Source organism: Dreissena polymorpha, chromosome 10, assembly GCF_020536995.1.
Source record: "Dreissena polymorpha isolate Duluth1 chromosome 10, UMN_Dpol_1.0, whole genome shotgun sequence".
Taxonomy (NCBI): Eukaryota; Metazoa; Mollusca; class Bivalvia; order Myida; family Dreissenidae; genus Dreissena; species Dreissena polymorpha.
Genome location: NC_068364.1, coordinates 67,667,918 through 67,689,659, shown reverse-complemented (window position 1 = coordinate 67,689,659; position 21,742 = coordinate 67,667,918). Strand labels below are relative to the sequence as shown.

General features: G+C 38.1%; 1 protein-coding gene across 1 annotated transcript in view; it reads left to right on the top strand.

Annotated features, from left to right (window-relative positions):
- LOC127847587 (E3 ubiquitin-protein ligase TRIM71-like) overlaps window positions 1-15,607 on the top strand; it is a 28,507-nt gene extending 12,900 nt beyond the window's left edge. The window contains exons 2-7 of the mRNA XM_052379598.1: window positions 6,380-6,753; window positions 8,985-9,171; window positions 10,968-11,221; window positions 12,134-12,292; window positions 13,900-14,106; window positions 14,463-15,607. Of these exons, the coding sequence (XP_052235558.1) occupies window positions 6,385-6,753; window positions 8,985-9,171; window positions 10,968-11,221; window positions 12,134-12,292; window positions 13,900-14,106; window positions 14,463-15,278 (1,992 nt within the window). The 5' untranslated portion in view covers window positions 6,380-6,384 and the 3' untranslated portion in view covers window positions 15,279-15,607. The remainder of the gene's footprint in view (window positions 1-6,379; window positions 6,754-8,984; window positions 9,172-10,967; window positions 11,222-12,133; window positions 12,293-13,899; window positions 14,107-14,462) is intronic.
- Window positions 15,608-21,742: the final 6,135 nt, after the last annotated feature.

Genomic DNA, 21,742 nt, shown 5'->3' with positions numbered 1-21,742 from the left:
CACAGAACGTGGCGTCTCATCAGGATCCAAACTGTTTGCTATTCTGATAATATTCTTTTAAAAATTTTAGAAATTCAGCAGACAACATTTTAGCAGACGACAAATTTCCCAAAATGCAAAGGGTTAACTTTGAATTTTGCAAGTGAAAATACATGTATGTAAATCAGAACACAAGAATTTGTTTCCGGGTCACTTTGAGCTATATAAGTGCCCAATGTTTACACTTAGTGAATTTGTAAAAACAACTTATATGTGCTAACTGTCTTTCCGAAAACTTAAACATTTCCTTTAACTTTTGCAATATTGAAGATAGCAACTTGATATTTGGCATACATGTGTATCTCATGGAGCTGCACATTTTGAGTACTGAAAGGTCAAGGTCATCCTTAAAGGTCAAATATACAGCTTCAAATTGGGGCAATAGGGGGCATTATGTTTCTGACAAACACATCTCTTGTTTTTACATGAAAAACCACAAACATTGTTGTAATTTGCCACATATTAGGCATTGTGTATACATTTTTAAACTCATTTTTCCACACAAAGAAAAAACATGTAGAGACATCTACATACCTCTACCAAATTTGTTCAAATTATGCCCCTGGGGTCAAATTTGACACTGCCCCGGGGGTCACAAAATTGAACATATGCGTATATAGGGTCTATTTTGTGAAAACTTTACAAATTTTGTCCATAACCATTGGGCCTAGGGCTACCAAATTTAGTATGTAGTGGCATCTTATAGTCCTTTACCAAGTTTGTTCAAATTATGCCCCTTGAGTCAAGTTTGACCCTGCGCCGAGGGTCACAACATTGAACATATGCTTATATAAGGCCTATTTTGTGAAAACTTTAAAAACTTCTTGTCCATAACTGTATGGCATAGGGCTACCAAATTTGGTATGTAGTGACATGTAATAGTTCTCTTCTTAGTTTGTTCAAATAATGCCCCTGGGGTCAAATTTGAAACTGCCCCGGGGGTCACAAAATTGAATGCTTATAAAGTGCTTATTTTGTGAAAACTTCATATATATTCTTGTCCATAGTCATTGGACATAGGGCTACCAAATTTGGTATGTAATGACATCTTATAGTCCTCTACCAAGTTTGTTCAAATTATGCCCCTTGAGTCAAGTTTGAATCTGCGCCAATGGTCACAACAGTGAACATATGCTTATATAAGGCCTTTTTTGTGAAAACTTTAAAAACTTCTTGTCCATAAACATTGGGCCTAGGGCTACCAAATTTGGTATGTAGTGACATCTTATAGTTCTCTTCCAAGTTTGTTCAAATTTTATCCCTGGGGTCAAATTTGACCCTGCCCCGGGCGGTCACAAAATTGAACATATGCTTATATAAGGCCTATTTTGTGAAAACTTCAAATATATTCTTGTCCATAACCATCCGGCCTAGGGCTATCAAATTTGTGGGTGTAGTGACATCTAATAGTCCTCTACCAAATTTTTTCAAATTTTATCCCTGGGGTCAAATTTGACCCTGCCCCAGGGGTCACAAAATTGAACATATGCTTATGTAACGCCTATTTAGTGAAAACTTAAAAGAAAATTCTTGTCCATAACCATTAGGCCTAGGGCTACACAATTTGGTATGTAGTATCATTGTATAGTCCTCTACTTAGTATGTTCAAATTATGCCTAAGGGGTCAAATTTGACCCTGCCCTGGGTGCCACAAAATCGATTATAGTTATGAATAATGCCCCTGGGGTTAAATTTTACCCAGCCCAGGGGGTCACAAAAGTGTACGTGTGCTTAAATAGGGCCTATATTTAAGTATTTGCCCATGCCGAGAATATTTGTTTCAGCATTTTTTCAGCAGTGGAGCGATACAGGGCCATTGTGGCCCTCTTGTTTATAAGAATATGTCAAAATGGGCAAAAGTCAGGGACAATACTGTCTAAATGCCCTTTTAACAACTCTGGTGACATGCGGCTGTAGTATATTTTCTCTGTAAATTTACAGCAAAACACAAAATGTCATCATCATAAATGTATAGCTTACATGTATATAAATATGATGCGAGGTGTTACCCAGTATTTATACAAATTAACCTGGATATTTATGAAAAACACCATCTCCCTGTAAAGTGTAAAGAGAGAAGGCATTTGTTCACCAGTAACATTATGTTCAGTACTGGTAGTGGTAAATTGCAAGCAACGAACATGAAAAATTCAGTTCCAAATTCATTGAGTTTTTAAAAAGTTCAACTTTGCTTAAGAAATAATGCATCAATGTTGATTCTAAAGAAAAAGAGTAATCATTTATGCCTAAACTGTTCTGCTGTCCAGAAGCAAGGACGTCATACACAAGCTTTACAACTTTTATATTTTTAGTTACTTAACAATCTAAAACTAGAAATGGCGCGGCAGAGGCCGACGCGTATCCCCACGCCGAATGTTTGACCTAGGTGTGCCCCAGGGTTGGTAATGGGCCCATGCATAGCTGAGATTGACCGTATTGTCATAAGAGAAGTTCATCATCAATTAGAAGTGAATTGGTGTAGAAATGAAGAAGTTATAGTAAAAGGCAATTTTGGGTGGGTGTGACATATGTGGGCAGGGCGCCCCAGGGTTGGTAATTGTGCCATGCATAGTTGAGATTGACCGTATTGTCATAAGAGAAGTTCAGTATCAATTTGAAGTGAATCGGTGTAGAAATGAAGAAATTATAGTAAAAGGCAATTTTGGGCGGGTGTGGTCTATGTGGGCGGGGCCCCAGGGTTGGTAATGGGGCCATGCATAGTTGAGATTGACCGTATTGTCATAAGAGAGGTTCAGTATCAATTTGAAGTGAATCGGTGTAGAAATGAAGAAATTATAGTAAAAGGCAATTTTGGGTGGGTGTGGTCTATGTGGGCGGGGCACCCCAGGGTTGGTAATGGGGCCATGCATAGTTGAGATTGACTGTATTGTCATAAGAGAAGTTCAATATCAATTTGAAGTGAATCGGTGTAGAAATGAAGAAATTATAGTAAATGGAATTTTTTGGTGGGTGTGGCCTATGTGGGCGGGCGCCCCAGGGTTGGGATTGGGGCCATGCATAGTTGAGATTGACCCTAATGTCATAACAAAAGTTCAGTATCAATTTGAAGTGAATCCGTGTAGAAATGAAAAAATTATAGTAAATGGAAATTTTTGGTGGGTGTGGCCTATGTGGGCGGGGCGCCCCAGGGTTGGGAATGGGGCCATGCATGGTTGAGATTGACCGTATTGTCATAAGAGAGGTCCAGTATCAATTTGAAGTGAATCGGTGTAGAAATAAAGAAGTAAATGTAAAATAACCTAAAAAAATGAGTGATAATTTCTGACGCGGCCCCACCCCAACCGCTATAACTTTTGACCCAGGGGTCAGATCAAAATTCCAAATAGAATGGTCGCACATATGCTCATAGCTACCATGTGTGTAAGTTTCAAGGTTCTAGTGCTTTTAGTGTAGGAGGAGATACTGAGATAGTGGCCAGGACGGACGGACAGACAGACGGACGGACGGCGGAGATAATCACAATATCCCCACCTTTTTTTCAAAAAGCGTGGGGATAATGAATGTCCATTCTAAGTTTGCTGTTGTATTCTTCCCTCAAATCATACATGTTTCTTGCATTATTGAATGTTCATGTCCATGGATCACAATGTATATACAAACAAACATTATTTTGAATTATCTTTCACAGTTATATATTTAATATTAGGTTAATTTTGGGATACACTAAAGCAAATATTAACATTTGTCTCAAAATGAATCATCCTCTGAAGCCCCCGATGGGATTCAAACCCATACCTCTTTCCTCTGGAGAGGAAAGTATTCTATCTTAAAATACAAGGGCATGTAAGAGGAAAACTAGCAATTTCAAAGGGACGTTTTCACAAATTAGACATGTCTTGAAGTTTGTTATTAAATACTTTAAATTGATAACATTTGAGCAAAATAACTCAATAAAAAAAAGAAAAAAAATAAAGAAAGGAAATCTTCCTTAACTGGGCTCGATCCACTGACCCTTGGAGTAAAAGCTTAAACCAATGGGCCATCAGTGCTCCCATATAGTCAGTGGTTTATTTTATACTTTATATAAGCAATCCTTGTAATGTCACAAAATCTAACTATAACATAAAACCTCCCCAAATTATTTTTTTCATTATAGACTCTACGCTATAGTGATAAATGCAAATATTGGATCTAAAAAGCTGCAATAAAAAAAAAGAATAAAATTGAATAAAAATATAAAAATACTCAAATGGGCTCGAACCATTGACCCCATGGAGTAAAAGTCTACCGTTTGGACCACTCGGCCATCTATGCTCATACAATGAGTGATGTGTTTCATACTTAATCAAGTTTATGTAAGCAATCCTCGTATCTCACAAAATATAACGAAAACAGTCGATTTAATTTTTTAATTTACTCGATGTCAATACTATAACTTATAAGTAACTTTATAAGTAAAGTACTCTTATCAGTATGTCAGTAATGGCATCTTTAAATTTGTACAAGTTTTTAAGTACGTTGTGGGAATTCACAGATCTACATTAAATTATTACTTAAATATTATTACTTGTAATCTTGAAAAAGACGAGCTAAAACACACATTTAATTTTTTCCTCTTAACGAGGGGGCCGCCATCTTGTTTTCTAAAGTAGTTCCAAATCCAATATGACGGCCGCCTACGTACATCAGAGAGACGGTGTGGTGTAGCCCACTGTCCGATGCGTTCAGATTGGGATCTCTCTGCACTTGTTGTTGTTTTTTGTGTTACGGGAAATTAAACTCCACTCATAAAAATCGCACGTCAATAGGTTACATAATAGTAAGTATGATAGATAAGATGATAAATCTCATATACTCGATCTTACAAATAAGACTCTCATATAATGTCTATATCCAATCTGTAATCGACGTTACTTATTCGACTGTCAATTACTATGTAAGTCGGGTAAACAAAATGTAACACTACTTAAAAGCGGTAGGACTGAAAAGCGGAAAGGGCCCCTTTCCACGGAAACGGCTTACGTTGTTCGGAAAGAATCTAAACTTATTTATTTTAAATGTTTTGAAAACATTTGGTATTTTCGTACGCACCTTAAAAGCTACGAGTACGCTCACCAAAGTATGAACTGATTATTTCGGAATACCGTAAGGGCCATCGTGATTACACATTAATATGCCAGAGGGCGACAATTCGATTGTACGATGGCGACAATGCGATAGTACAATGGCGACAACGCGATAGTGCGATGGCGACAATGGGGTAGTCATATCGTACCGCACACCGTGTGTTGTGATGGGCTAGTTAAGTCATACAACGACTTATTAAAATCGATTTTTCGTTTACAGTACTAACTCAATCTTTCCGTTTTAAAGAAGGCCTCTTCTTAGCAAATGGTCTCTTTTTAGCTAAAATTTAGTTTTGGCGGAAAGTGCCGTCCTAGATTAACCTGGTTAATTTAGAACAACACTTTACGCATATGCATTAAATCCCCTTTTCACAGAGCACGGTCCAATTCAGGTGAATTGAATGGGCATTGCTATGTAACACTTAACTATCTACCTTGCATGACTTTTGGCTTTAAGCTAATCGAATGACAGTGTATTCCACAGATATCACTTTCCGTAAAACAATGTAAACTGTATCGAGTTACTATTGTTTCTATCAAGTAGATTTTCACATTCACAATGGCACTAAGTTGAGAATAAATGTTCAAATGTAATTTAACTCAGCTATAATTTAAACAAGACTGGTTTATGCATGGAACGTGGATTTGATGAAATAAATTTACCTGTGAAAAAGTTGGATTAAGACGGTAAACAGCAATTATTTGGATTACTTGGGAATAATTTTCTTTTGAAGATTGATAAATATCATTCCGTAAACATGGCACAACATCGCATTTCCGTTTGTTGTTACATTACGTAAACTTGTCCACATAGTTGAGTTACCCTGCTTTTATGAATACAAATTTATTATATACGTCGACATTGATTAATTTGTGTATAAGAGTAAATATGCAATAAGAGTTCAGAATATGGGTTGTACTAATGTAAGGATTACAAAAAATATAACATCTTCAACCGAGAAAATTCCAGGTTAGAGTAAAACATAATTCTCTTAACTTTACAGTCGCTTTAATTGATTTGTTGTTTTAGTATTTTTTACCATGTCTTCCACTTTTTAAGTATTTTTATTATATCCGCAAAACCTGTAATGTACAGATAAGAGTAAAGCTACGCTAACATGTTTTAAAAGTAAAAAAACAACAACACATAAACTTATATTAAAAAAAAGTAATCACAGCTTGTTAAAAAAATGCTGATTAACAAATACAGTAATAACAACAATGAAAGTATCATCTTTTATGTTTTTCCATAGATCTGATGCATGCGACTGATCCCAGACACAAAACGCTAGTAAAAATTCCGGTAGGCACGAACATGACGTCACAGATGATATCACCACGAGGGCATGCGCGGCCAAATCTCAGAGAAAATGAAGAAACGATGGAGTGTAGCCTTTGCCTTAAAAATTTTACAACACCAAAGCTTTTACCGTGCTTCCACACGTTTTGCCTTCGCTGTCTTCAAGAATATGTCGAAAGAAACGCGCACAACCAAAAGTTTGCGTGTCCTCTTTGTGCATTCGAGTGCGTTATTCCCCCAGGAGGAGGAGTTGACGAATTGCAGACGAACTTTTACATCAAAGCCGCGCAGACGAAACTAAAAATAGCCGCAAATAGTCCGTGTGAGGTGAGTACGGCAACGAAGCCAGACAGACGTGGCTGAAAATTGCCGCAAATAGTCCGTGAGAGGTGAATACGGCAACGACGCCAGACAGAAGTGGCTGAAAATTGACGCAAATTTTATAGTCCGTGTGAGGTGAGTACGGCAACGAGGCCAGACAGACGTGGCTGAAAATTGCCGCAAATAGTCCGTGTGAGGTGAGTACGGCAACGAAGCCAGACAGACGTGGCTGAAAATTGCTGCAAATAGTCTGTGTGTGGTGAATACGGCAACGAAGACAGACAGACGTGGCTGAAAATTGCCGCAAATAGTCCGTGTGAGGTGAGTATGGCAACGACGCCAGAAAGACGTGGCTGAAAATTGCCGCAAATAGTCCGTGTGAGGTGAGTACGGCAACGAGGCCAGACAGAAATGGCTGAAAATTGCCGCAAATAGTCCGCGTGAGGTGAGTACGACAACGAAGCCAGACAGACGTGGCTGAAAATTGCCGCAAATAGTCCGTGTAAGGAGAGTCCGGCAACGAAGCCAGACAGACGTGACTGAAAATTACAGCAAATTCTACGTGTGCGGAAATGTTTAGGTCAAAGACCAACTAACGAAACTAAATATTGTCAATTTTCTGTAGGAATGTTAAACAATCAGAACCGTATATAGTCCGTATACGGTAAGCATTTTATCACAGCAGAGAATATAAAGATTTGTTAAGTCTCCGTTTTCCGACGAGTCCGTTAACGGGAATCAAAGTGTCTGCAGCATCATGCATACAGCCTATTAAAGCATACTCTATCTTCGTTCATATTTCATTTAATACTATCACAATTTCAGTATTTAAAGCACAATACTTATTCTACATACTGGAATAGCAAACAACTTAGTAAATATAGTAACACTATGAATAAACGCATATTTAGTGAATGATGAAAATCGGATATAAGTGTGCCCAATCTGTTGAGAGTCTCCGTTATCCGACGTGCCCCTTATTTAGAAATCGAATCGTCTACATCACTCATAACAACTATTGAAGTTTGCTCTTCGTTCATATTTAATTTAGTAATTCCAAAATTCAGTATTTAAAACACACTAATTACTCTACATGCTGGAAAAGCAAACACTGTGTTGCTATATTTCTAAGAATGCTTATTTAAAAAATATAAGTACTGATCATGTAGTTTGAGCTGTTTTCCGATGGAATTTTATAAAAAAAAATATTTGCAAATATAATTTATATGCGCAGTGCTCTGTGAAAAAGAGGGTTTAATACATGTGCGTAAAGTGTCGTCCCAGATTAGCCTGCGCAGTCCGCACATGCTAATCACGGACGATAAATTCCGCATAATGGATTTTTGCTAAGAAGAGACTGTCTTAAAGCGGAACATATCATAAAAGCGGAAAATGTCGTCCCTGAATAGCCTGTGCAAACTATTAAGGCTAAACTGGGACGACACTTTAAACACATGCATTAAACCCCGTTTTCACAGTGCACGGCCCATATCATGTTTTCTTTAAATTCCCCGTCCACAATACGCAAGGTTACACTTTTTACCAACTCATGTACCGTGATTCAAAAACTTATATTTAGGATATTAATAAAAGAAACTTATATTTCGCTCGTGGCGTTCGTTTTTCTCTGTTATCGAAGTGTCATCCGTTATATAGGTACCCGCATTAACAGCGTGAACAATACATTTGCCGCGACGTGTTCCAAACTCGGCACAGTGTTCTCTCTCGGTTATAAGATTGGGCTATGGATGGAAAGAATCATATATCTACGCGGAGATTGAAAGTATCCTGTTAAAATACCAAATGAATGAAATCGCACGTATGTCCCTAACCATCATACATTCCGAAAGTCCTGGTTGTATTTAGTGTACACGATGACATGTCAAGAGTGCAGCCATTCACACTTTTCAATCTTAAAGCAGCAGAATTGATACCTGAAATAAACTTTTGCGTGAATTATTTTCTTAAAAACACCTTTCCGATTTACTATACTAAACACACGAAATGAAATCGCTAACATAACAATATTAGGGTAATTTTCAATGTTTTTATATTTGAAAGATGCCATGGGTACTCAACATGTACAAAACCTCCCATTCGTACACCGAAAAATTACAAAGCGTTGTGTTAATAGGAAACTGTTTTCAGTCAAATACATGTTATTAACGGCAAATCAAATGTTTGAAAATTTAATATGAATAGATTTTTGTGGATTGTGATTTCAACGTTTATTTTAGATTTGCAATGACGGTTCCCGGGCAGAGAGGTGTTGCATCGAATGTGAGCAGAACCTGTGCGCAAACTGCAGCCGGAGCCATCTCAAGATGAAGTCGTCACGTGACCACCACCTGGTGTCCTTGACCGAGAAAAAGAACGCAGGGGAAGGTCAGGTCACGAGCAAAACGTTCTGCGAGAAACATAAAGGTGTGTGTATATTTATAGTAAGGGACAGTATGCTTACATTTATTGGCGTCGCTCTGGAGAGCGGCGACTAGTATGTAATGCATTTTTTTTCGCTTATGGGAGGAGCAGTTATTGTACGGATCAATGTATATATTTTTGTTTTAAGAATATCTTGCATAGTGGTGCTTTTTTGTGTAAATAAGTGTAAATAAGTACTGCATTTGTGCCTATTTTATTTATTACAACATTTATTGCCAAAAATGCAAAGTTAATTCTTTTAATTAATAGCTAAACACAGGGACTGGGCACTAATAAAAGATCACAGGGACTGGGCAATTACGCGAACCGGTGAAACTTTAAATGAATAGTCAACATTTTTGTCTGAACTGTCAACAGTCGCAGTGTTGTAGTGGATGAGTTGTCCGCCTTGCGATCGGTAGTAGGTGGGTTCGATTCCCAGGCGGGGAGCATTTTTTATATATTATTTATTGTATTTATATATTTATATATATTATATTTATATTTATAATATTATATATATATATATATATATATATATATATATATATATATATATATATATATATATATATATATATATATATTATTTTTAATAGAATTTAAAAATACTGCGTTTTAATGCGACCTAAATACAACGTGTCACGTTGCACATTTTTATTAAAATTAATTGATGCCGCGTGGGGACAACGTCAATTAAAATTTCTTACATCTCTTAAATATCTTTTTAAAAAATACACGTGTTTTTATATTAACAAATAAATGCATACACATCTATTTTGCATGTTTTATTGTTGTTTATGGTTGTCTATCATAGGCCCTAAGTACTATCCCTACCGCATATAGAGCGCGAAGCGCGACACGTATTATTGATTGTAACAATGAGTTGTGATAAAGGAAGCAGCCGCTTATCAAGTAGGAGCTGTGTCCCAGCAACCCGTTTCCCTAGAGTCAAGCACTCCTCGGAGTTTTTTTTAAGAGCCACACATAGAGCGCGAAGCGCGACACGTATTATTATCCAGGTGGTATGGACCCTTTGGTATGGACTTTTTTAGGTGACACTATAAATGCGCATTTTGTGAGATGAAGAAGATTTTTTAAAACCTGCACAGTTCTGTTCCATTAATGAAAATTGCACACGGATGTCAGTAAAAAAGGAAACCAATGTTAATAAAATGAACTCTGGAATATTTGGGGGTTACAACACAAAATCATAGATAATGGTTATTTGGGGGTTATAACACAACATCATAGATAATGGTTATACCAGTATCTTTTTCTATTTTGATTAAAATAATCGGCCAATATATTAATATTTACAGAAGAAAAAATCGTTCCATGTAACTTCATTGAGTGCCTTTTACACTGAAATTCCCGACGCCCTTTGATGCTTTGCATCAATACTTATCTTGAAGTTAGTTTAAATAAAAAAAAACAAGACTGACGGAGCAAAAACAACAGCAATAAAATTAAATATTAAAACAACGCCAAACAAGCAACCTAAATATGAGTCGTGTTCTGAGAAAACTGGGCATAATACATCCGCGTAAAGTGTCGTCCCGGATTAGCCTGTGCAGTCGGCACAGGCTAATCAGGGACTACCATTGCCACCTAAATAGGATTTTTGCTAAGAAGAGGCGGACTGCACAGGCTAATCGGGGATGACACTTTACGCACATACATTAAGCCCCGTTTTCTCAGAATGCGTCCTATATAAGCACAATACCCAAGCAACAACGAATGGACATACTCATATGTTGATCAGAAACGTGTACATATTTTTTTTTGCTACCGCTCAGGCGACGAGCTGGGCTTCTATTGCCGGAAGTGCGCTATTCCGATCTGCCTTCGCTGCAAGGTGACGGTGCACGAGCAGCACACGACGGAGGACCTGTCGGATGTTGCGTCCGAGATCCGCGTGCTACTGACGGACATGCTGAAGTGCGCCCAGGGGGTGCTGCCCAAGTTCCACGGGCACCTCAACGACATCACCTACTACAACGACCATCTGGAGAAGGAACGCGAGAAGCTGAAGGAGGAGATTGTTGAACAGGTTAGATCGGAAGTTTTTTTTTTGTTACGATAATTTGAGTCTTGTTCTGAGAAAACTGGGCATAATTCATGTGCGTAAAGTGTCGTCCCAGATTAGCCTATGCAGTCCGCACAGGCTTATCAGTGGGGACAGTGGTCTAGTGGTAAGATGCTGGGCTAGGGATCGAAAGGTCCCTGGTTCGAATCCCGCCCAGGCATTGGAATTTTCTGAGCAAAAAATTAATCCCACGGTGTATAAATGGGTACCTGAGAGGGAAATAAGTCAATGTGCCGTGGCTGCCTGGTGCGCCATATGTTAACGGACGACTTAAATCCCAGTGATCGGGGGGGTTGATTGTGTAGTCGGCTGAAGATGTATATCGAAGCAGACTATAAACCGCACCTTTAACCTTTATATCATCCAGAGTTTGTTAGCGTGGCGTGATTTTGAATTAAGTTGATTCGTGTAGTAATAGATAAAAATAGAAGAAAACCATTCAATATAGCCATTTAAGACTAGAATTTAAGGCCGCTTCTTCACGAAAAATGATAATCTTTAAAGGAGTACTTGAGCTAAAAAAAAATTAGCTCGATTGTTTTTTATTGAGTATTTATTTGTATGCGCACTATCGATGACGGTACAGATATGTAGTAAACTTCTTATGAAAGTAGTCGCGAGTTTGTATACCACTATAGGCACTATCCAATTATTTCTATCAGCAGTTTATACACTTCTTTTCATAATGTGTTCATCAATATAGCATTGTTCTGAGATAATTGTTTACCGGAAAAAAAAACGTGAATTTGAATCGTTTTACTTATTGTCAATAATAAGAGGGACAAAACCTCAATATGCCATTTAAATAGTGTTAAAGTGAAACACATTTTAAAAGCATTTACAAAGTACTTTCAAAAAGAAAATATCTTATTCCAGACGAAGAGGCTACACGCCACCGTGGACGAGCTGTCCCGGAAGATGGTTGCTGACGTGGAGGACGAGTACTGTGTGGAGATGGCGCGACTGTCCACCCGCCGTAACATGATTAGCGACCGCACCACATCATTCTCTACACAGCTACACTCCGCCAACCAGGTAACGACGTTCCCTCCTTCCTCCCCGGATAACGCCATCCCTCAAGGGGGGCTGCTCTTTTTTCCTCTCCGGGTACTCCCCCTACCTTCCTCCCCGGGTACCGCCCTCTCTCCGCGGAGGCTGTTATTGCATCCTATCCAGGTATTTCCCATTCATTTCCCCCGGGTAACGCCCCTCCCTTCCACCCCGGGTAACGCCGTTTTATTATTTTACCGGATTACATCCTTTTTTTCATCCTCGGGTAGATCCCGTCTTTTACTCCTCAAGTAACGCAATCCCTCGATCCCAAGGTAACGCCCCCTCCATTTTCTCACCGGGTAACACCGTTATATTCCTACCCGGGTAACGCCCCTACCTTCTTACTCGTGTGAGACCCTAACTTCCTACTCGTGTTACGCCCCTCTTTTACTCCCCAGGTAACGCCCTTCTGTTCCTCAAATGTATTGATTGATTGGGCTCACATATATAATATTTAACCCATTATTCTGTCTGTTTTAGAGAAGTTTTGAAAATATATTAACGATATAGGTCTTTATGAATCGAATGACCTCTGGGGTGAAATCAGTTCTGACCACATGATAGGGTGAAATTTGAGCGAAATGTTTTAGGTCTTCTACCGTTTTATTATTCATCCAATTTTGTAGTTTATGTACATTAAGCCAGTTTAAATTGATTGGTTAATTTAAAGGGGCCTTTTCACGTTATGGTAAATTGACAAAATAAAAAAAAGTTGTTTCAGATTCGCAAATTTCCGTTTTAGTTATGATATTTGTGAGGAAACAGTAATATTGAACATTTACCATGCTCTAAAATAGCCATTTTATGCATCTTTTGACGATTTAAAAACCTGAAAATTATGAAGTGTTGCAACGCGAAATGATTGAATAATTTGGAGAGTTCTGTTGTCGTTATATTTTGTGAAACTATGAGGATTGCTTATATCAAGTATAAAATACACCATTCAATGTATGAGCACGGATGACCGAGTGGTCTAAGTAGAAGACTTTTACTCAATGACTCCAGGGGTCAGTGGTTCGAGCACTGTAGAGGGTTTCTTTTTTATTGCCTTCTTGATATTTTACTAGAGCTTGTTAGATCCAATATTTACATGTATCAATATAAAGCATTTAATGACAAACTTCAATACGTGCAAGAATCTGTGATAAGGCCGTTTAAGGTGGCCTGATACTGCACTATCCTTGCAACGTTAAGAGTTTATATATAGATATATGATATCTCGCTCTGGAACACTGGGCTTATGGAATGTGAGTTAAGAAGTCCGCATATGCTAATAAGGGACCGTACTATTTCGCTTTTATGGAAATTTCTCGTTGGAAAGACTTCTCTTCTAAACGAAATTTAGTTTAGCGGGAAAACGTCGTCTCTAATAATGCTGTGTTGGACAGGCTTTTTTTGTGACGACACTTTAAGCAGATGCTTTAAACCCAGTTTGCCTTAAACGATTTATATATATAAGTTTCAGCTTAAGTAAAATATAATAACATAACCAGTATTGTTAATGCGTTGTATAATATGCAAATCTTTTTAACTCAATGTAACGTATAAAACGCAATTTCATGTTGTTGTTTTTTCAAACGCAATTTTAGGTGGTCTGCTACGGTTCGGATGCAGACATCGCCTGGAATCGTGACAGCCTGGCGGAACAGCTCCAGAAGATGGCCAGTCTGATCACCCCCGCCGACATGATCCACCTCAAGATGGACTTCATCCCCAGCAGTGACGTCACTTCCGCGGGGGTCGGTGACCTCATCGGCGCGTTGAAGAAGATACGAGACCCGACGGAGAATCTTAAGGTGTTATGATTATGGGATTTAATGTATGGTTTGTCACCCTATAACTAGAAATAAGAAGAACTACACTGCCACTTGTTTGATACATGACAAAGCAGCGGTTGTTTTATACAGAATTCCATGCTATACTGCTTTGATAATAACAGTTATCAAATGAATGAAAGTATAACTAATGTCAAAGTGTAATTAGTGAAATATAGTTAAAATACATATATTGAAAGAAATCAAACTTGGACAAATGCACGAAATATGAACGCTTACGATGAAATACTTTAATGAATATATTGTTTAATACCCTCATTATAAATAACCGTTCATAACCAACTTGATGGTTGAATATTTTTATCCTTTTATTTCAGATAGAAGAGTTTTCGTCATTCTCAGTTGACAACAGTTTCAAAGCTATAAACAGCGTCTGTCCTGTTGACGACGGTACCGCTTGGATCGCGTTGGGCTGGACCGCAGACGCGCACCTGTTCTACCGACACGGAGTAAAAATCAAGACACATGTGGTCTCAAAGACGATCGACTTCATCGCTCGAGATTCCGAGTCGCTTATTATGTCAAGCAACGAGCAGAAGTCCGTTGGGAAGCCAGGTCCTGGTTTTAACTTGGACGATTTTGCGACGTTCCCCGGTTACAACCCACGTGGCATTGCAGTGACGCCAGATGGCGATGTTCTGATTTGTCTCGCACAGTCGGCTGCATTCCAGGATTACCGACCTAACCACAAGAACAAGGTCGTCCGTTTGAATTCGGCGGGGAAAATGATCAACGAGTATGGTGCCGACGGGAAACTGTACATGTACCCACTACGCGTTGCCGTCAATGTCAATGGCGACATTTGTGTGACCGATTGTCGTAAACTGAGTGTAATCATCGTAAAGCGTTCTGGGGAATTTAAGACGGAGTACTCCGGACAAAACGACAAAGATGGCAAAGCCAATTTTGAGCCCCGCGGCATCGCCTGTGACGCAAGGGGCCATATTTTTGTAGCAGACGGGGCAACGCACGCTATCCATATGCTGGATCACACGGGGAAGTTCATGCGTCACGTGGTCACAGAGGATCAGGGGCTGTTTGGTCCCTATTCAGTAGCTGTCGACAGGGAGGATTATCTTTGGATTGGCTGCAGAGATGCTGATACCAAAGTGTTCAAACTTAATTGGACATAAGCAAATTTAAATTGCATTAAATCACATGCCAATGCAAATATGTTGTTTGTCTAGTTTTTCATTGACGTGAGCCTTTTAATAGTAATCAATGTTTTTATGTTTACGACAAACACAGTTTCAAAACAAATCCGTAAAAAAGGGCTACATGTATATAAAATCGCTTACGTTTAACTAATGAGTGTTGACAAATTGCTATAAACACTCACACACTTTTCAAAAAAAGAGTGAACTGACGTTTGAGTAATTGCGTGATATTAATATTTTTGCTTGTTTTGTGGTGACGGTTAAAAAGGTGTTTGAGATGTAAAAATAAACATAGATTATACATACTGCATATTCATAACAACCCTCTCTAGAAAGCCAGCAGTGTAATGGTCTGTTCTGGCATATGTTATGATATATCAGGCAATATGTCAGAGAGTTTTATAAAATTATCATAGCTCATCCTAATGTAGTTTTAAAAGAATGGTCTTGTAAGTAAGTACATTGTATTTCAATAAATTATATTTTGTAACAAACTGTTTTTCGAGATTCATGCCATGGATTGCGAGGTGTGTAGCACTGCTTTCCACAGCAAACGAGACTTCGAAACCATCTCGCAAAGACTGACCATCCTCGTAAGAGATACATCTGTGTGTGGTGCGTTGCGTCTGACTGGGATATACGGCGCCACATTAGGGGTCAACACCCACACGAACATGACGGACATCTAAGGGAATTCCCGAAGCTGTTTTCATAAGAAAACCTGTTTGTCTTCTCCAACAATCCTCAAATCCACATTCTGACCAATCCCGTCCCAAATCGATCTGCACCTGAGGTCATTGAAACCAGACGACTAGTTACAAAATGAGTTACCGGTCGTGTTTCAGGGATCAACCCATAGCTGAGAGGGTGGAACTCCCTTTCATCATCTTCTTCGACAACATCATCCACTACACCTTCAGCACTTGTCAATTCTCATCTAGCCCTGAAATCGGTGAACATGGATAACGCTGGCTGTACCACTATTTGCGCTATAGAATCAACCTATATTAAGGTCACTATTTCACTGTCTACGTTGACTGATGCACGTGTTGGCAGCCGTCTAGTTCGAAGAATGAACTCCCTTCCTAAGGATGTCTTCATTCCTTCAGGACATTGGGAGCCAGGCAACTAAAACTATCAGGCATCTGTTGCAACATTACTCGGGTTTCATCCTGATCAAATTCAGACTGTAGCATTACTCTACGTACAACTGGCATCACATACAGAGCGAATTTGTTCCAAAAACCGATGGTTTTGATCCAGCCACTTTGTCTTTCACCCATCCTGCTTCCAACTCCACATTCTCCATCATTACTGATGTCACTACCTCCTAAGAAACCGATGTCAAAACCTCCAAATCGTCATCTGATGCCCTTATAATTGCCGAATCTTCACATGCAACACTGGGCACTACACCGAAACGTTTAGTCATCGAGGAACATCCAATATCTCAACCTGATCTAGATTACGACATCAGAAGCCCCACTCCAGTTTCTGTTTGCTCTCTAGCAGCACTACCATCCTACTTGTGCTATCCTTTCTACAACCCAGTTTCACCTTTACCCGGATATACAGTCACCTCAGCAACCACTCCAAACTATGAACCTGAAGTATCGCAACCACAAAATCAGTCCGCACTTGAAACGACAGCCTTCAGTACTCGATGTACAAAACCTCAACATGTAGCAGCAGTTCCTGTCTACATCCCAACACCAAGGCATTTATCACCAAATGAAGTTTTGAAGACAAGGCCCATTCACTACTTCTAGAAGGTCGCCTTCCACTACTTCCGCCAGCTCGAAGGGAATGGTTTTACATTCCCCCACACAGCTTCCAAATAACTCACACCATCTCTTGGCCTCCTGCAGATTGAACCTCCTGGTCACCAGATCAAAGAACCCTGTCCCATGAGTTTGTAGCTATGACGCTTCGTTCTGAGAACAAGCCACTTCCAAGATCTTGACAATATCTCATAGCCATGTTCGACCTCCTGACGCTTCCCGGGAGCCTTGACCTTCAGTACAATGAGTTTGCAGCAAACCTGAAGATCAACTTCAATCATGTGCGTCACATTGCCCTCGGCGAGAACCTGACCATTCTAGAAGTCCAGATGTCCTAAGGATGTCTTCATTCCTTCAGAACATTGGGGGCCAGGCAACTAAAACTATCAGGCATCTGTTGCAACATTACTCGGGTTTCATCCTGATCAAATTCAGACTGTAGCATTACTCTACGTACAACTGGCATCACATACAGAAATTCTCCTGTTCCTGCCACTACAGCGTCTACACGAGCAAATAGTCCCGCACCTCCTACCAGCGAATTTGTTCCAAAAACCGATGGTTTTGATCCAGCCACTTTGTCTTTCACCCATCCTGCTTCCAACTCCACATTCTCCATCATTACCGATGTCACTACCTCCTAAGAAACCGATGTCAAAACCTCCAAATCGTCATCTGATGCCCTTATAATTGCCGAATCTTCACATGCAACACTGGGCACTACACCGAAACGTTTAGTCATCGAGGAACATCAAATATCTCAACCTGATCTAGATTACGACATCAGAAGCCCCACTCCAGTTTCTGTTTGCTCTCTAGCAGCACTACCATCCTACTTGTGTTATCCTTTCTACAACCCAGTTTCACCTTTACCCGGATATACAGTCACCTCAGCAACCACTCCAAACTATGAACCTGAAGTATCGCAACCACAACATCAGTCCGCACTTGAAACGACAGCCTTCAGTACTCGATGTACAAAACCTCAACATGTAGCAGCAGTTCCTGTCTACATCCCAACACCAAGGCATTTATCACCAAATGAAGTTTTGAAGACAAGGCCCATTCACTACTTCTAGAAGGTCGCCTTCCACTACTTCCGCCAGCTCGAAGGGAATGGTTTTACATTCCCCCACACAGCTTCCAAATAACTCACACCATCTCTTGGCCTCCTGCAGATTGAACCTCCTGGTCACCAGATCAAAGAACCCTGTCCCATGAGTTTGTAGCTATGACGCTTCGTTCTGAGAACAAGCCACTTCCAAGATCTTGACAATATCTCATAGCCATGTTCGACCTCCTGACGCTTCCCGGGAGCCTTGACCTTCAGTACAATGAGTTTGCAGCAAACCTGAAGATCAACTTCAATCATGTGCGTCACATTGCCCTCGGCGAGAACCTGACCATTCTAGAAGTCCAGATGTCAGTTCTGTCTGCGTTTGAAGCTCTTCCCCGTGACTCTTCCCTCGATGATTTCCTGTCCCGCGCGAAGGATGTGCCACTAAGTCTGAAGCAGCAGAAGAAGAATTGAGTATCTTTAACATGTAATTGCAATGTATAAAACACTTTTTTATATAATGTCGTAATTAAAATTATTTGTTAACAATGATTAATCTCATTATTATTCATTGCGTTTATTTAAATTTGCTATTGTTATAATGTTAAACATTCAGGAAAATTTGATTATTTTAAGGTGGGGGAAGTGTAATGTACATTTCACATATTACATGAATTCATTCCTCATCCGAATATCGGTGCACATTATTTTTGTTGTTCGCATTTTGTCTATACAATGCACTGTAGTTAGCAAGATAAATTTCTCCAAGATCTAATATATTTATATATTTGTATTTACCTTGTGTTTAGTCCATAATATGTTGTTTATTGTGAGAATAATCCAATATGTATACTGAAATTCCTGCACTCACAGGCAGCAGTATCCTAAATTTGCCCCCCCCGGAACCTACCCCCCCCCCCCCGGAACCCCCCCCACCCACCCCCGAGCTTACCCCAGGGGTTCCAGATTGTTAAATGTACACCTATTGTGTATGGTTTGACTTTTCAACAACGAATATTGACAAAAATTCATAGTTTGAAAAAATAGCCCTCGTATAGGTATTATATATACACAAGGTATGAAACGCACTATATGCCTATTGCTGAAAGATTGTGGAAGACGGGACGTGACCTTTTTCATCGAAAACACACATGTTCCCATGCAGTTGCCGACAAAATGCAACAGGATTCGTTAAAAGACAGTTAAAGCAACGTGATTAGACAACTAATCTATCTCCTGCTCGGCTAATAACTTTAATATTTAATTAAATTTGACTTTCTCGCTATATGTCACTCGGTGTTTCATCTACACATGTACACCATTTTAATTTTATAACGCGTCATCTGGTTGGTTATTCTCATTGTGTTTGCCAATGATATGGCGTTTTAGAACCGAGCATTCGATCGACAAAATATGACAGCAAAACACAGACATGTAGCGAGAAAGTCGAATTTAATATATATATATATATATATATATATATATATATATATATATATATATATATATATATATATATATATATATATATATATATATATAATTTGTATAACAGAATATGTATGTCTGTTTGTATGTCTGTGTATCTGGTTGTTCACACACCTTTCTCCCTATATATATATATATATATATATATATATATATATATATATATATATATATATATATATATATATATAATAAACATGTGCAGCATGAAATATAAAACACGCCAATATAAAGAACGTATATAATTAATGCATTTAAAGGACATGTAAACTTAAACAGAAAATAATATATGCATACTTGTACTTGTACACAGTTTCTATTATATCAAGGATTTTAAAAATAATAGCAAGTGGTAAAGCTATTATATGAAAATATTAATCATGTGGCAATAACTTTTAGGTTCTGGTCTGAATCTAGTTTACGCTTATATATATATATATATATATATATACTTTGTTTTATTATATATTCATGTAAGTTTGTTCCGGATTTAAAATAAGTTTTAAATGTGCAATATGTGCTTAGTATACCAGATTGGGTAATTTAATATTATGTTGTCAGTTATGTTATTAATTTATGTAATATTCTATTTTTTATGATATCTAGTGGTGTAACAGTGTCTTGGTTAATCCATTACTCCACAATGCCAATTAGTTCTTATATTTCGTTTAGAGGAGAATGATTGTCAGGGAATGGTAGGTTGGTATTAACTGTTGCACATTAACATTCTGGATGATTGATCGCACTATGATATATGTTAGCTTAAAGTATATATAATATATCGATATTGTTAAAACAATATTTCAGCATAAAACTATTTCAATTGAAGTCAATAAATAAGTATTAAATGAACTAGTCACACAAAACAGTGCTTCTATGAAATAAATAGTGGATATTTGTTGGTTTCGGTGGATTATTGATTTTAATTCACGAGTGATCATAGAATTTAATATATTCACGAGTGGCGCAGCAATATTTTTTTCTATGATCACGAGTGAATTAAAATCGATATTCCACCGAATCCAACACAATCATGTCATTTTCTTTTCATCTTATGCTTTTTTGCAGTTTATATACATTGTTAAAGAGTTTAACTAAAGAATTTTGCTGGAGCATGACGTCATTTCGTAAAAAAATGACGTCATTTCACAGTAAACAGTGAACAATATCGATACTTTTCACTGTTGACTTTCACTGTTTGAAACAGTGAAATTATCAGTTTTGATTTACTGATCTTTCTCTATAAACAAACGGAAAGCATAAAATAAAAGGTACATATCAATGACTTTATAAAGTATTATTTACGTTATTTTATCTGCCGCATCCTTGCATCCTCAAATGGACACGTACGTATTATCATGTAAACACTGTTGCAGGGCTACACTACACTAATCATGGCTTTAACAAGGCACAGGTGAAGAAAAGTGTTTTTATCCTTGTTAAAGTCTAGATTAAGTGATACATTTATCTAAAATTGGACATCAGATCTTTAAAATTCTTCATGAGCAGTCTGGTACAGTCAGTTTTGTAATGTGAATTGCAGCCTTACTAAAAAATATTAGTAACAATAAGTTTAGCTTGGATCTTTGCAGTTTATGCGTTTCATCTTAAGTCCTAGAAATTGAGTCACGCAGTTGGCATGAACCTGAAACTATACCTTTTCAAGATAGAAAATGTCAAGATTGTAAAGTTCTTGAGGATGAATATCATTTTTTATTAGAATGTTCCAATGATGATATTAGACAATAGTATATAAATAAATATTACTGGAAAAGACCAAATATGATAGTTTATTGAAATTATGCAATCTGATAGTACAAACAGAAACTTACCCTTGTTTGTACACAGATAATTTAGTAAAATTAAAAAAACGTGCATAAATATCATTATTTGTGTGTAATTAAAAAGAGTAATTTGTTTGATTCGGTGGAATATCGATTTTAATTCACGAGTGATCATAGAATATAATGTTTTCACGAGTTGCGCAGCCACGAGTGAAAATATATATTTTCTATGATCACGAGTGAATTAAAATCGATATTTCACCGAATCCAACAAATTTTATTTTTATTTTATGCTTTTTTCGCAGTTTATATACATTGTTAACGAGTTTA